This window comes from Dipodomys merriami, unplaced genomic scaffold (assembly GCF_024711535.1).
Source record: "Dipodomys merriami isolate MVZ:Mamm:240054 unplaced genomic scaffold, mDipMer1.0.p SCAF_477, whole genome shotgun sequence".
Classification (NCBI taxonomy): Eukaryota; Metazoa; Chordata; class Mammalia; order Rodentia; family Heteromyidae; genus Dipodomys; species Dipodomys merriami.
Genome location: NW_027206043.1, coordinates 542,764 through 557,593, shown reverse-complemented (window position 1 = coordinate 557,593; position 14,830 = coordinate 542,764). Strand labels below are relative to the sequence as shown.

General features: G+C 55.9%; 3 protein-coding genes across 3 annotated transcripts; 1 reads left to right on the top strand and 2 right to left on the bottom strand.

Annotated features, from left to right (window-relative positions):
- Positions 1–992: 992 nt before the first annotated feature.
- Positions 993–7,123, bottom strand: LOC138808786 (ribonuclease H2 subunit A). Its single transcript, XM_069994982.1, has 9 exons — positions 7,067–7,123; positions 4,947–5,371; positions 4,710–4,781; positions 4,451–4,577; positions 4,241–4,328; positions 2,537–2,674; positions 2,353–2,440; positions 1,317–1,440; positions 993–1,195 (listed from the first exon to the last, which is right to left on the bottom strand). Exons 2-9 carry the CDS (start codon positions 5,071–5,073, stop codon positions 1,057–1,059), a joined length of 903 nt encoding a protein of 300 aa, XP_069851083.1. The 5' UTR covers positions 5,074–5,371; positions 7,067–7,123; the 3' UTR covers positions 993–1,056.
- LOC138808817 (thrombospondin type-1 domain-containing protein 8-like) lies at positions 6,114–7,214 on the bottom strand. Its single transcript, XM_069995024.1, has 2 exons — positions 7,067–7,214; positions 6,114–6,304 (listed from the first exon to the last, which is right to left on the bottom strand). Exons 1-2 carry the CDS (start codon positions 7,212–7,214, stop codon positions 6,114–6,116), a joined length of 339 nt encoding a protein of 112 aa, XP_069851125.1.
- Positions 7,215–7,508: 294 nt separating this feature from the next.
- Positions 7,509–11,452, top strand: LOC138808785 (peroxiredoxin-2). The gene is made up of 6 exons (XM_069994981.1): positions 7,509–7,612; positions 8,123–8,227; positions 8,330–8,483; positions 8,979–9,101; positions 9,212–9,342; positions 11,100–11,452. The coding sequence occupies exons 2-6, from the start codon at positions 8,125–8,127 to the stop codon at positions 11,183–11,185; spliced, it is 597 nt and encodes a 198-aa protein (XP_069851082.1). The 5' UTR covers positions 7,509–7,612; positions 8,123–8,124; the 3' UTR covers positions 11,186–11,452.
- Positions 11,453–14,830: the final 3,378 nt, after the last annotated feature.

Sequence of the window (14,830 nt, the reverse complement as noted above, 5' to 3'; positions counted from 1 at the left end):
CACTGGTGACTGACTCACACCTGTCATCCTAGCTACTCCGGAGGCTGAGATGTAAGGATTCCAGTTCAAAGCCAGTCCAGACAGGAAAGTGTGTGAGACTCTTACCTCCAACTAACTGCCAGAAAACTGGAAGTGGAGCTGTGGTTCAAAGTGGTAGAGTGGGGGCTGGGAAGGTGGCTCAATGGTAGAGCGCTTGCCTTGCATGCCTGAGGCCCTGGGTTCGATTCCTCAGCACCACATAAGCAAAAAGAAAAAAGCCTGAAGTGGCGCTGTGGCTCAAGTGGTAGAGCACTAGCCTTGAGCTGAAGACCTGAGGGGCAGTGCCCAGGCCCAGAGTTCAGGCCCCACGACCAGATCCCCCCCCCCCCAAAAAAAGTGGTAGACTGGTAGCCTTGAGTGAAAAAGCTCAGAGACAGTGCCCAGGCCCCACAACTGACAAAAACAGAAGAAACATAAAACAGCCATAAAAAAACCATTAAGTCAATCGGGCAACACCCATTCTGATTTTGTTTTTTTGTTTGTGGGGCCTGAACTCTGGGCCTGGGCGCTGTTCCTCAGCTCTTCAGCTCAATCAAGGCGAGCGCTCTACCCCTTGAGCCACAGCGCCACTTCCAGTTTTCTGGTGGTTTATTGCACATAAGAGTCTCACGAGGTGGGGGGTGAGGGGTGGGGGAGACTCTCACGGACTTTTCCTGCTCTGGCTGGCTTGGAACCGCGATCCTCAGATCTCAGCCTCCTGAGTAGCTAGGATGACAGGCGTGAGCCCCGGGCGCCTGGCTTGTTACGTTTTGAGTTAGTTTACTTTAGTTCTTTTTTGCAAGGCTGCGGATGATCCCAAGGCCTCAGAGCTACCTGCGCTCTACCACTGGGCCCGCACCGCCGCTTTGCCACACCCATCGGTGTAAGCCAGGCCCCAGTCCAAACCACACACAGGCTGGGTTCCCATCCAGCATGCCCCGCCCACCTCTGCAGGAATGGCCAGTGCTACTGGCTTCTCCACAAACACCTTTAATCACAGCCAGGGGAGACTTTTCCTTTTTAACTCAGGGCTGGCTCCTACAGGTTGGTGGCTGCTTCCAGGCCCCGTTCCTGAAAGTACCGGTGGGGCCCACGGGAGCGATTTCGGGGTTCCTCCTGCAGGAAATAGGACGTGATCCTTCCAGGTCCTTCCGGAGCTGCGGCTTCTGAGTCTTCCCTGTGGAAGGGAGGGGGGACAGTGGCCGTGCTGCAGGGCTGTGGTAACTTAGAGGCTGGGCTGAGTCCTCCCCGCCCCCCCTTTCCTCCCTCCCCACAACCTTGGCAGTCTGGACTCTCACCATATCACCCCCTCAGCCTCCTTCTCTAGAATGGTCTGGGCCGTGCGCCAACTGAACCGGACAAACTGAGGGAAGCCGAACACGGGCTCTATGTGCTTCCTCAACCAGGCTTTTGTCTTGGGGTCTAGAGACAGGGGAAGGGGAGGGGAACAGGGAGCACAGTGTCAGCCCTGAGCCTTCAGGTAACAGCGTCGGCTTCTTCCTGAGTTGACCTTCCTGCCCCAGGCCCTTTGCACAGGCAGGGCCCCCTCCTTCCCATTCTGTGCCCAGCCAAATGCTATTCACTGTGCAGTTTTTGGGAAACATCCCCCTGACCCCTAAGAACAGCACACACAAAACCAGACATCAGACCACAGGCCCCTCCTGTAGAGGCAGAAAATCAAGAAGATTCCTTAAACCCTGCTGTTGGCTCTTCATTGTATTTTTCTATTGTTTACTTTTTTGACAGAGAGGTCTCCCTGTATACCCCAGGCTGGCCTTCATCTCTCCATCCTCCTGCCTCAGACTCCCTAGCAAAGATAGGTTACAAGTGTGGGCACCACACCTGGCATCACTTGTGTGTGTGTGTGTGTGTGTGTGTGTGTGTGTGTGTGTGCACGGTTCTGGGAATAAAATGTCAAGCATGCTAGACCAGTGTTCTACTACTACATAGCCATGCTCTACTGAGGATGCCCACGGTGACCACGCCCCCTGCTGAGCCACACCCCCAGATCTACCTCTCCCTTAATATACACATGGGCACCTTGGGTGTCCACTCCTCACTCAGAGACGAAGGGGTTGGAGGGGGATGGGCAGGATCCAGGCCCCACACACAGACCATGTGGCCATGATCTGGAGGTGGCCATAGCAATGTTAAAAACCTGAGAAGCCAAGAGTGGGGGTGCACACCTGTCCCCCCAGCCCTTGGGAGGCTGAGGCTGGAGGACCTTGACTTCCAGGCCGGCCTAGGCTACACAGCCAGACCCAGTCAGACCCACAGCCTCTGGAGCCTGGCAAAGCCACATTATCATCACAAAACCTGACAGCATGCCCTCACCATTGGGGTAGCCTGAGCCATAGTCAGTGTCCAAGTCTTCCAATTGTTCGAGAAACTGCCAGTGCTTCACGGCCTGGTCTCGAGCCACCTGCAGGCAGGACAGGAAATTGGGTGCTCCCTTGGCCATGGGAGCTTGGTCCACCCAGAGGATGGTGGGAGCTGGCCAGGGTCAGTGGGGCCAGACCTTGGCACAGATGCTTGCAGCGCTGACCACCGGGTAAAGGGCATCGGCCTTAGCCTTGACCGTCACATCAATCCCAGGGAAGCGTTGCTGCAACCTCGCCTGGTATGTTTCTGGCATCCCCACGGTGTCCACGAATACCTGCCATGGTGACAGAGGATTCAGTGAACAAACAGCCAGAGGGGAAAAAAACCACACAACAGGACCTAGTCTCTTAGTCTCTGCATAGGCTTCCTTCTCATTTTCCTTTTTTTTTTTTGGTGAGTGTGAGTGTAAGCATGTGTGCATGCACACACGGCCAAACTGGGGCTTGAATTCAGGGCCTAGGAGTTATCTCTTAACATTTTATCTTAAGGCTAAGCACTTAGCTGGATGCCAGTGGCTCACGCCTGTCATCCTACCTACTCAGGAGGCTGAGATATGAGGATTGCAGTTCAAAGCCAGCCTGGGCAGGAAAAATCCGTGAGACTCTTATGTCCAATAAACCACCAGAAAACCAGAAGTGGCACTGTGGCTCAAGTGGTAGAGTGCTCACCTTGAGCTGAAGAACAGCGCCCAGACCCAGTTCAAGCCACACACCGACAAACAAAAACAAGGCACTGCTAGTGTAAAGGCCCTGAGGCAGACCCAGCAGAAGCTGCAGCTGTGGTAGGGAGGAGCAGTAGGGAGGCCCCTTGGCTCGGAGTACAGAAGTGAAGTTCGTTCAGGAGCTGACTGGGGGTTAAGCACGGCCATACCTGTCTCAACAACCTTTACTTTCACAGAAACAGCAGACCACCTGACTGCCCCACCCTCTTCCCTCCGCTTAGGCCTTGAATACCCAAGCAGAGCTCTTGTTTGCTTTGCTCCTGCAGCTCTGTACTCCAGGCCAGGGCTTGGCTATCCCCTGCTCCATTCCCACTTTAATTCTCCAGTCAAATTCTCTCAAAACCACCTGTTCCTTGCCTCTGAGGGACCCAACACCATGCCGATTTCCCACATCACTTAATTTCCTTCTCCCCACTCAGACTGTGAATTTTAATTTGCACTATGATCATAAAATTAAATGTCAAGATTTACATTTCTCCAAGACCGTCTGTTGCATGGGAAGCAGAGCGAAGGAGAGGGGGCTAGAGGTGGGGGAGGACTGTGGAGGAAGCCGGGCAGGTTTCCAGTTGAGAAGCAGAGGAGGGTTGGGCTAGGACAGAGGCTTTGGGAAGATGGACAGGTATGGGATTTGTTCTGGACTTGTAGGGCTAGGCATATGGCAGCGCCAAGGGGATGGCACCCGCCTGGGAGTGGCGCTCTGGGGAGGCTGCGGCTCTCCAATTACTCAACTGGCAAATGCTATCCTTGAGCAAAAATCCTCAGGAACAGCACCAGGCCTTGAGTTCAAGCCCCATGACCAGCACCAAAAAAAAAGGGCTGGGAAGGTGGCTCAGTAGTAGAGTACTTGCCTTGCATGCATGAAGCCCTGGGTTGGATTGCTCAGCGCCAAAAAGCTAGAAGGGGCACTGTGGCTCAAGTGGTAGAGTACTAGCCTTGAGCTGAAGAGCTGAGGGGCAGCGTCCAGGGCGGGTTCAGGCCCCATGACCAACAACAACAACAAAAAGTCTGGCAGACTTCCCTCACAGGCTGGCTTTGAACCAAGATCATCACATCTGTTTCCTGAGTAGCTAGGACTACAGGCAAATAATACTCAGCTATTGTGTTTCTTGCTCAACTCACCTGTGTAACATTCACACCCTGATCCAGGGCATACTGGATTAGCCCAGCAGCGGTATCATGGGACAGAGAGTTCAGGTTGTATTTAACCCTGCAGCGAGGAACAGCATTCAGTAAATCCCACTCGAGCCACAGAGCCCAGTAGCCCGTGTGGTCTGCCCGTCCTCTCCCCAGCCCCTTCTGGGGACACACTTCCCACCCACCCCCCCTCACCGTCCAAGCATGCTGGTAGAGATGAGGTTTGGAGACAGCACGTCCAGAGCCCAGCCCACAAAGTCCCTGTCCTCTTCCATTTTGGCAAAGAGCCTTTCCCGCTCGTTCTCCGACAGGGTCTTTGAGTCTGGGAAGGGGGTTGGAGAAAAAAGGGGAGGGGATGACTGGCTCTTTCAGCTTTCTACACTTTCCCTCAATTTCCCATCTGTCACCCTGCATGTACCCAAGAACCCCATTCCCAGGTGTACACAGGGCTCACCTGCGACCTTCAGGGCCTCCAGATCCGCTAGGCGGGACAGGGGGCAATAGCAGACTGCGTAGACCATGGGGCCTGGGGGAGAAATGGGTGTCAGATTTCCAAGAAGCGGGGCAAGAAAGGGGGTGCTACCAGCGAGCCCCTGAAACGCCGCCCTGGGGCATTGCGACCACTCTTTTCGAGGCCATCACGACTCGGGTTCCCGCGCTCCCCACGCCCGCCCTGACCGTGGGGGCGCACCCAGGACAGGGCCTCGGCCCGCTTCGTCGACGCCCAGAACGCAGGGCTCCTGCCGGCACACGGCGGGCACAGCCGAGTTCAGGCGACAGCGGCCCGTATTGTCCCGCTCGAGCTCTCGGAGATCCATGCCGTCTCGGCCGCCGCCACCAGCCGCGGGATCGAAACCTGCCAGCTCAAATCCCAGCGCGCGTTTTCCGCGGGTCCGGAAGCCAGGCTGGATTCGGACCAATCAACGCGCAGGACACGCCCCCAACGCGCTCGGCGGAGCCGGGGCTGACGCAGCTGAGGCCGACTTGGTTGCCGTGAGTCCTCCTGGGAATTGTAGTTCAGGAGGTCGACTGCTGTGGGTGTGGCTTGCAGGCTGGGGAGGGCGGGGTCGTTTTGAAAGCCCCGCCCCCGAGTCTCTGGGGCTACATCTCCCAAGGCTGGTCAGGACAGAGGGAAATAAATAGAGGGGAAATTGAGACGAAGTTCACTTTTTTTCAGGGCTTAGAAGGTGGAGTGTCACCGCACTCTCAGACCACGGGTCTCCTGTCTGTCATTCGGGCTGGTACTCCCATCTCTGCCCCTACACAGCTCCTTGTATCAGCAGATTCCACTGGGACACCCCCACACCCCCCTCCAAACTTCCTTCCTTCCTCTCATCTTCCCTTTCCCCTTGATCTCTGTCTACCCTCTCTTACTCAGGGCAAGTCTCCCGTGCCCCTTTGGAGATCTGGGTCCCCACCCACCAGGCAGGCTCATTTCACCCAACTTTAAAGTCCCCTCCCTTCTCCCCCTCCCCCAACCCTTCTCCTGCTACTTCTTCTATGGACCCCTTTTGGAGCTTTCTCGTCCCTGGGCTTCACTGGGGGCTGGTCCTGTCCGTGGGTTCGTGCCCTCCTCAGAGTTCCAGTTCTTCCATCTCCCTTTGCCCATTTCCCACAGGACACCCCTCCCCCCCAGCCTTTCTCACTTTCTCCCTAGATATCAGGAGGGCTCTAGGGTGCTGACTAAGCTACACCCTCCCCCTCTAGCCTCAAGCTACATTCTCATTCTCTCCTCTCCGAAATTGTCTCTCCGCCTGACCCCACTGCCCTTCCTATCTCCTGACCCATCCCTGACCCTCTCTCTTCCTCCTAGCCTAATCAGTGCTTGGTGCTGGTCACTCACCCAGGCCTAGGGACTCTAGTGGCAGTCCATCGGTTTGCAAGATGAACAATCCTGTGGCTGGCAAGGCTTCACCTGGACCAAGTCCTCGGGACTCAGGAACACAGGGTTGGATGCTTTGCCGACCACCTCCCTGTCCCGCTCCTGTATGCCCAGATCGCAGAAACAGCGCCACTTTCCCCACGGGCCCAGAAAAGCCTCCTCTGCTTCTAGAGATGAAGACCCCAGAGGGCACAGGTGAAGACCCCCAAATAGGAAGAATATACCTCTACCCCCTTCTCCAGAGAGGCGCTGCCACCTGACACTTCCAATCTATGCCAGCCAGCCCACTTAGGAGTATGGCCTTCCTTAGCATATGTCATCTTCAGCTGACTTCACTGTGCCCCAGCGGGCACAGTGCCACCTGACCAGCAGAGCTGACAGGTGATAAATTTAAATGACTTAATTGGTATAATGAAGGCACTTGAAGCATGTGGGAATAAAAATAATAAGGACGATCATTTTTAAAAGCAGCTACAATTTTTTTTTTCTTTCAGAACTGAGGGTTAGAGTCCAGGGCCTCACACCTAGATCCTTGCTTGGGGGCTTTTGCTGGTCTTTCTGGCTGGTCTTCTTCAGCCACACCTTTTCTGACTTTTCAAGCTTAGCCACCCCGTTCGTTCTTGGCCTCTACTCTAACAAGCACCTAATCCCCCCCATTCCCCCTAGGAGTGTATGGGATTCCTACTTCCTTGTTCATGGCTTTCTCATGACCCCAGTCCCCCTTCACGGCTTGCAGGTATCTGGGTTACAAGTAACAGAGAGAAAACAACTTAAGGGATCAGTAACCAGCCCCAGGGAACGTCGTCAGTGCTGAGGTGGACAGAGTTGAGAAGGGGGAGGGGAGGTTGTATGTAGACAAATGGCCCAAATAAGAGGCCTAGAGGGACCTCTGGGCATACCCCGCCCCCCGCCCCACCGTCTGCGTTTACCCTTTTGCTGTTGCAGCCCTAGCAGCTCCCAGGTGTCACCTGTCCCGTGCTGGCCAAAGTACTGGTAGTCAGTGGAAACTTGGGCAGAGGACACCAGCGTTAGAATCACCAGCGACGGCAGCCACAGCGCCGGCGGGCTCCGGGCCATGCCGGGTTCCAACCGCCCCCGGTGCGCTCGGGGACCCAGCCAACGAGCAGAGTCTGCGGGGCCCCCGCAACACCCCCCCTCCCCCTCCCACCCCGCAGGTTCCTTCATTGATCCCCGGCCTCAGCATTCCCTCCCCCTTCCCCCCCCCCCCGCCCCGCGCTCTCACCCCCCCACCCCGCCCCTGCGCCGTGCGCAGGCGCAAAGACGCAGCCGCGCCACCCGCTCCCCCGCCCCCGCCGGCGCAGTGGACTCGTCCGCCCCGCCCACCTCCCCCCACACCCGGCGCAACGTGGTTCCGGCCGGGTATAAAAGGCTGGCGGAGCCCAGCGCGCTCGTGCAGCGAGCTCTCGGGTGTGTCCCTCGGCGCTCGTCCGCGTGTCCAGACCGGGTCCGCGCAGGTATGCACCCCCCCCCGAGTGCACCCCGATGTTGGGGCTCCCTCGCCTCGTGCATTCCCGGCGCTCTGGGGATCTCATGACGCGTCCCCTTTTGTGTTCCATCCGCCATGGTGGCCCGCTTTTGTCCTTGCGTGGGGAGGGGGGGGAAACCGAGGCCAGAGTCTCGACGCACAGGCCCGATCGCCAGGCCCCCAGCCTGCCCCCCCCGCGCCCGCCCGCCTCCCTGGGGTGCTCGCCATCTCCTCCCTCCAAACCCGGGAGCGGGAGCCCGCTGGCCACGGCGCCGGCCACGCCGCGGCCCCGGCTGGGGGGCGGGTCCCCCGCGGCCTCGCGGGCCCGGCCGGCCGGGTGCCGGGGACGCGGAGGGGGGGATCCGCCGCCCTGACTCCGGAATCGCACCCGGCCCACGGTGTGACCTTGGGAAGGGAGGACAAAGGGTCTCCTTTTCCCGCGCCTCCCTCCCCCGGCCCCGCGCCCGCGCTGACCCGGCGGGGGGGCCTCCGCTTTCAGTCATGGCCTCCGGCAACGCCTTCATCGGAAAGCCCGCCCCGGACTTCACGGCCACCGCCGTGGTGGACGGCGCCTTTAAGGAGGTCAAGCTTTCGGACTACCGAGGTGATGGATGGGCCTGGAAGGGGGGCAGCCCGGGGAGGGGGGCAGCCCGGGGAGGGGGGCAGCGGGGCACTGGGCCCTGACTTCCGGTGCATCCCTTCCCAGGGAAGTACGTGGTCCTCTTTTTCTACCCATTGGACTTCACCTTCGTGTGCCCCACGGAGATCATCGCCTTCAGCGAGCATGCCGAAGACTTCCGAAAGCTGGGTTGCGAGGTCCTGGGCGTCTCTGTCGACTCTCAGTTTACCCATCTGGCCTGGTAGGAGCCGGAGGGTGTATTTCCACCCACACACCCTAGGGCTGAACCCCGGGCCTTTCTGTCTCCCCATCTGAACAGAATGGAAACAATGACACCCACGCTTGTAAGGACAAGGACAGTAATTAGAATCTGGCGACTAAGTTGCCTTGCCTTGGAGTTGGAGATGTTTTATCTCCCTGCGCTCTCAGGAGAGAGGACTCTTCCTTTGCTTTTAGTTCATGGATGTATCGACTCTCTGAAGGGCTGGGGCTCAGGATGGAGGCAAGAGGAGGCTGGTAATTCTTAGCACAGGCTCCCTGCTTCTCGGTGGTGCTGGGGGGATTCTCCCCAGCTTCCCTGTCCCCAGCTCCTTTGGGTGGGGTGGGTGGGGCTCCTGGAGCCTGCTCTTGGTCCCCTTTATCTCTTGCCTCCAGCACCTCCACTCCAGCCATTATCATACAAAGATCCAAGGTGCAGAGGAGGTTGCCTAACTCTGTCTCCCCCCGCCCCCCCCAGGATCAACACCCCGCGGAAAGAGGGCGGCTTGGGCCCCCTGAACATCCCCCTGCTGGCTGATGTGACCAGAAGCTTGTCCCTTAATTATGGCGTGTTGAAAAAGGATGAAGGGATCGCCTACAGGTACCGTGCGGTTCCTCAGCCCAGTGTTTGGGAACCCCTGTCCCAGGATAAACCACAGAGGGTGGCAGGGGGCTGTGTTCCTCACCTCGAACCCTCCCTCGTGTCTTCAGGGGCCTCTTCATCATCGATGGCAAGGGTGTCCTTCGTCAGATCACTGTGAACGACTTACCCGTGGGGCGCTCGGTGGATGAGGCTCTGCGCCTGGTCCAGGCCTTCCAGTACACAGATGAGCACGGAGAGGGTGAGTCGTTCTGCGCATGCCTGTTCACCTCTGCTTCCTGTCAATCAAGTGGATTGACAGGAGGCTGCCTGCCCCAGTCCTTGTATGCCAGGGATAATAGAAGCCAATATAAGATTCATCTTGCATGTATGAGGCCCTGGGCTCAATTCCTCAGCACCACATAAGCAAAAAGAAAAAAGCCGGAAGTGGTGCTGTAGCTCAAGTGGTAGAGCACTAGCCTTGAGCTGAAGAGCTGAGGGACAGCGCCCAGGCCCAGAGTTCTGGAACCACGACCGGACCTAAAAAAAAAAAAAAAAGATTCATCCAAGGCCCTGATCTTCACCGCAACAGTCTAGCCTAGGGGAGACAGGTAACCCACATAGAAAGCTGGGACACTGGGCTGGGAAGGTGGCTCAGTGGGAGAGTGCTTGCCTTGCATGCATGAGGCCCTGGGTTCAATTCCTCAGCACCGCATAAGCAAAAAGAAAAAAAGCCAGAAGTGGTGCTGTGGCTTAAGTGGTAGAGTGCTAGCCTTGAGCTGAAGAGCTGAGGGACAGCACCCAGGCCCAGAGTTCAGGCCCCATAACCGATCAAGAAAGAAGAAAAAAAGAAAACTGGGACACTATGATAAAGCTCTATAAAAGCCTTATGAGATTGTGTCTCAGGCTTGAAAATATAAATGGAGCAGAGTACCTTTTTTTCAGTGTTAGGAAAGAACCAAGGCCTCACAGGTGCTAGACAAGCGAGCAACCTGGCCCCAGCCTAATCAATCTACCTTTCCTTCAGCTGGGAATGAAGGAGAAAGGAGATTAGAAGGTATTTAGAAAAACAAAAAAAGGGGGAGTGGGCTGGGAAGGTGGCTCAAGTGGTAGAGTGCTAGCCTTGAGCTGAAGAGCTGAGGGACAGTGCCCAGGCCCAGAGTTCAGGCCCCACGACCGGACCCTAAATAAATAAATAAATAAAAATAAATAAAAGGGGGGGCTCCTGGGAAGATGGCTCAGTGGTAGAGCGCTTGCCTTGCATGCATGAGGCCCTGGGTTTGATTCCTCAGCACCACATAAGCACAAAAAACAGGAAGTGGCCCTGTGGCTGAAGTGGTAGAGCGCTAGCCTTGGGCAGAAGAGCTGAGGGACAGCACCCAGGCCCAGAGTTCAGGCCCCACGACCGACAAAAAAAAAAAAAGGGCTGGGAATGTGGCTTAGTGGTAGAGTGCTGGCCTAGCATGCATGAAGTCCTGGGTTCAATTCCTCAGTACCACATAAACACAAAAAAGCCTGAAGTGGTGCTGTGGCTCAAGTGGTAGAGCACTAGCCTTGCACCAAAGAAGCTCAGAGACAGTGCTCAGGCCTGAGTTCAAGCCTCACGACAGGCAAAAAAAAAAAAAAAGTAAAAAAACACCCACTGGATAGGGGAGCAAAACATCAACTAGAAAATCCTGCTGAGTGACATGGTATGGTGGTGCATGCTTATTATCCCAGCTCTCAAGAGGTAGAGGAAGGAAGATCACAGTTTGGAGTCATCCTTAGCCACAAAATGAGGCTGTGTCTGCAAGAGAAAACCAAGGGTACAAGAGAAAGAAGGAAGGAAGGGAAGAAAAAGAGAAGAAAGGAAGGAAATAACCCCTGTAGGCATGAAAGGCTTTTTTCAGACATAACATGTTCTTGGGCCAGAACCACTTGGCTTCCCAACTTGATCTGCAACCCAATCCTGTTTTGCCTTTGTCCCCTGACTTTGACTCTGAGGCCGGAGCCTGTCATGTGTGTCCTTGTGTCTTGCAGTCTGTCCAGCTGGCTGGAAGCCCGGCAGTGATACCATCAAGCCCAATGTGGAAGACAGCAAGGAGTACTTCTCCAAACACAACTAAACTGGCAGATCTGTAGTGAGCTCTACGCTTGGGTCCCATCTGTGTCCCCATCTGGATGTCCTATGCTGGTGCAGAAAAGGGCAGACCCTGGACCCTAAAGCTCCGCTAGTCTATGAGGGAAAACTGGGAGACTAGGTTAAAGCTTCTTTCTCCCACACCGGGGGATTTGGTGAATGGTTGACCACCCCCCTACCCCCTTTTCTGGAGCTTGTGTAGCTGGGCACAGGTCTTTAGATGACCAATAAAAGTATTAGGGACAGATGTGAATCTGTTGATGTGCTTTGTCTGCCATTGCTCTATACAATCCCCCCCTCCCTCCCTGTATACACACTTCTCAGACTGACCTGGAAATTGACCCTGTGGTTACTGACCTTCACCACTAGGTGGCGACCTTACTTCATGCACCGTTCACTCCTACATCAGCTTTTCCCTTCGCCTGAGCTGCATTGGGGTTGTGAGATGGGTGCTGTTTACTTGGTACTGCTGGCCAGCACCCATTTCTTCCCATAGAACTTCCCAGGTTCAAATGTTCAAATGCCATTCAACAGCCATAAAGTTTTGTTGTTGATTTTTAGTGCTGGGCCGATGGCTTGAACTCTGGGCCTGGGTGCTGTCCCTGAGCTCTTGTGCTTAAGGCTCTACCATTTGAGCCACAGCTCCACTTCCAGGCTTTTGTGGTAGTTTATAGGAGATAAAGAGTCACTGGCTTTCATGCCCAGGCTGCCTTTGAACCTTGGTCCTTTCATCTCAGCCTTCGGAGTAGCTAGGATTACAGGTGTGAGCCACTGGCACCCAGCTTCTGAGTCTCTTGATTGGATGGGGACTAAAGACTACCACGGGCTACCTATCTGTAGCTGTGGTGGGAAGTTAAGAGTTAGGTATTACAGCAAGGCAGCTCCCAGACATTCTGATTGATGAAAGACATGTTTAAGCAAGTGGCTTTACCACTCTGGGACCCAATTTCCTTTCCACAAAACATGATTAATGTGTGTGTGTGTGTGCTCTTCAAGCACTGGGGCTTGAACTCTTGCTCACCTCTGGTGCTCAATGACTTGAGCTACACCTCCAGTCCAGCATTTTATTGGCCAATTGGATGAGTGATAAAGTCTTGGACTTTTCTTCCTTGGCTGGTTTCAAATCCTCAATCCTCTAGGCTCAAAACTCCTGAGCTGCCGGGCGCTGGTGGCTCACGCCTGTAATCCTAGCTACTCAGGAGGCTGAGATCTGAGGATTGCGGTTCAAAGCCAGCCCGGGCAGGAGAGACCGTGAGACTCCTATCTCCAATAAACCACCAGAAAACCGGAAGCGGCGCTGTAGCTCAAGTGGTAGAGCGCTCGCCTTGAGCTGAAGAGCTGAGGGACAGCGCCCAGGCCCAGAGTTCAAGCCCCACGACCGACAAAAAAAAAAAAAAAAAAAAAAAAAACTCCTGAGCTGCTAGGATTGTAAAAGTAAACCACTGCCTTCTAGCTGCTTTGTATGTATATATTTGGTGCTGACCCTGGGGTTTCAACTGAACTCAGGGCTAGGAGGCTGTCCCTGAGCATTGTTGCTCAAGGCTATCACCCTACCATTTGAGTCACAGCTGCACTTACAGCTTTTGGGTGTTTTAATGGAAGATAAGAGTCTCATGGTTTCTCCTGCCTGAGGTGGATTGGAATTGTGATCCTTAGATATTAGCCTCCAGAGTAGCTAGGATTATAGGCATGAGCCATTGGCACCCAGCTTACCTGTTGTATTATTTATTTATTGTTGGTTGTGGAGCTTGAACTTGGCCTGGGTGCTGTCCCTGAGCTTTTCAGCTCAAGGCTAGCGCTCTACCACTTTGAGCCACAGTGTCACTTCCAGTTTTCTGGTGATTCATTGGAGATAAGCATCTCAAGGGGACTTTTCTGCACTGTCTGGCTTCAAACCCATAATCCTCAGATCTCAGCCTTCTGAGTAGCTAGGACAACAGGCGTGAGCCGCCAGTGCCCAGCTTTCTTTACTTACTTATTTTAAGACAAATACTCAGTCATCTTGCCTCAGACTCCCAATGATGGTGGGATCACAGGCATGCACTACCCTGCCCTTCCACAGAGCAACTGTTAATAAGGCTACCTCTGAAGGTTATTCACACATCCCTTGGAGTTTTTGTCCCTTTCCCTATCCCTGCCCCCTATACTGGGGACCAAACCTAGGGCCTCCTGGGCCTGCTAGAGGTGTGCTCTATCTTGAGATCCATCTCTAGCTCCCTGCACCTATTTCAAATGGATGGGAAGTTTGCCAGTGCAATCTACCCCCAATCAGAGTTACCTAGACCTGTTTTTCCTCTTCCTAGCCTTTACCACTTTATCCAAATCATGTTTGTTTGTTGTCTGTTTGCCATGGTCCAGGCTGTTTCTCTGGGGGCCTAATAATCATACCGGGATTCTTGTTTTGTTGTGTTTATGGCTTGGGGGGTTTGTTTGTTTGTTTTTGAAGTGGCTCATGCTTGTAAATCCTAGCTAACCAGGAGGCTGACATCTGAGGATCGTGCTTTGAAGTCAGCCAGGGCATAAAAGTCCCTAAGACTCTTCTCCAACCAGCAAAAAGCCAGAAGCAGATGTGTGGTTCAACTGAGTGAAAAAAAACTAAGCCAGAAGTTGAGACCTAGAGGTCAAAGAAAGCACTGGCACAAACAAGGGGGGGGGGGAAGAGGGGGGGGAATCCCCCAGCCGGCCGCATCTTCCAGAATGCCGGGATTACAGGCATGCACTACCAGACTTAGCACTTTCTTTTAGGCACGTATGCACGGGCTGGCTGTTGAACACATACTTTGTCCTTGCACACACTTAGCTTATTCACTGTATCTCGGAACTACACCCAAGCCCACCCAGTATTTTATAGTCGCGCTGATGGACGTGCCTTTGATCTCCACTCCCCCGAGGAGGGGAGGGGGCCGATGCCCCGGCTCCGGGGTCGGTCCTCCAGGCTCAGATCCAGTCAGACGCCTTGGGGCCAACCAGCAGTTCCCACCTCCCGATCCCGGCCGCGGGGGCGGCGCCCAGCGACCCAGCAGCCGCCCCGGCAGGACCAGACCTGGCAGTCGCCGTGCCCGGGGCCTGGCACCGGGAGGGGAAGCTGGCAGGCGGGCGCCGCCCTTCCTGGAGGGGGCTGGGGAGGGCCGCGTCCGCAGCCACGCTCGGGCTGCAGCCGGCCTCCGCCCGGGTCAATCACACGGACCGGGTGTGGGCGCCAGCCCGCGGAGAGGCTAGGGGGTGGGTTCCCGGGGGGCCCCCCGGAGATCGCAGCCCGCCCAGGCCAGGGGCTTTCCGGGCCCAGACAGCCGCCCGCCCGGGAAAATCCCGGCCCCCTTCCCGGCGCCGAGGCCCTGCCCGGCAGAGCTAGGGTGGGTGGGGGGAGGGGGAGGGGGAGGGAGGAGATTCCCGGAATCTGCCCAGAGACCGCCGTGACGTCACTGAGCAGAATCGGCCCATATTTGGACATCGCTTCCGCTGCGTCAGCGGGGAAAGCCCCGTGGCGGACGGGGAGACTGGGCGGGGCCGCGCAGGCGCACTCCGCATCCTGCGCTGGGCAGCTTGTCGCCGAGTCCTGCCGGACCGGCCACCGTCACCGCCGCCGCCTCTGGAGCTCGGGAACGCGGTGGAGGGTGGGAGGCTTGAGCTG

What these genes read in the sequence shown, in the direction of transcription:
- LOC138808786 (XM_069994982.1), bottom strand. Translation starts at nt 5,073, where the DNA reads ATGGATCTCCGAGAGCTCGAGCGGGACAATACGGGCCGCTGTCGCCTG. An exon ending in GGGCCGAGGCCCTGTCCTGG is followed by an intron (nt 4,782 to 4,946) that starts GTGCGCCCCCAC and finishes TTTCTCCCCCAG; the next exon opens with GCCCCATGGTCTACGCAGTC. An exon ending in GGAGGCCCTGAAGGTCGCAG is followed by an intron (nt 4,578 to 4,709) that starts GTGAGCCCTGTG and finishes CCCCCTTCCCAG; the next exon opens with ACTCAAAGACCCTGTCGGAG.
- LOC138808817 (XM_069995024.1), bottom strand. Translation starts at nt 7,214, where the DNA reads ATGGCCCGGAGCCCGCCGGCGCTGTGGCTGCCGTCGCTGGTGATTCTA. An exon ending in AGGGCTGCAACAGCAAAAGG is followed by an intron (nt 6,305 to 7,066) that starts GTAAACGCAGAC and finishes CTTCATCTCTAG; the next exon opens with AAGCAGAGGAGGCTTTTCTG.
- LOC138808785 (XM_069994981.1), top strand. Translation starts at nt 8,125, where the DNA reads ATGGCCTCCGGCAACGCCTTCATCGGAAAGCCCGCCCCGGACTTCACG. An exon ending in GATGAAGGGATCGCCTACAG is followed by an intron (nt 9,102 to 9,211) that starts GTACCGTGCGGT and finishes TCGTGTCTTCAG; the next exon opens with GGGCCTCTTCATCATCGATG. An exon ending in CACAGATGAGCACGGAGAGG is followed by an intron (nt 9,343 to 11,099) that starts GTGAGTCGTTCT and finishes TGTGTCTTGCAG; the next exon opens with TCTGTCCAGCTGGCTGGAAG.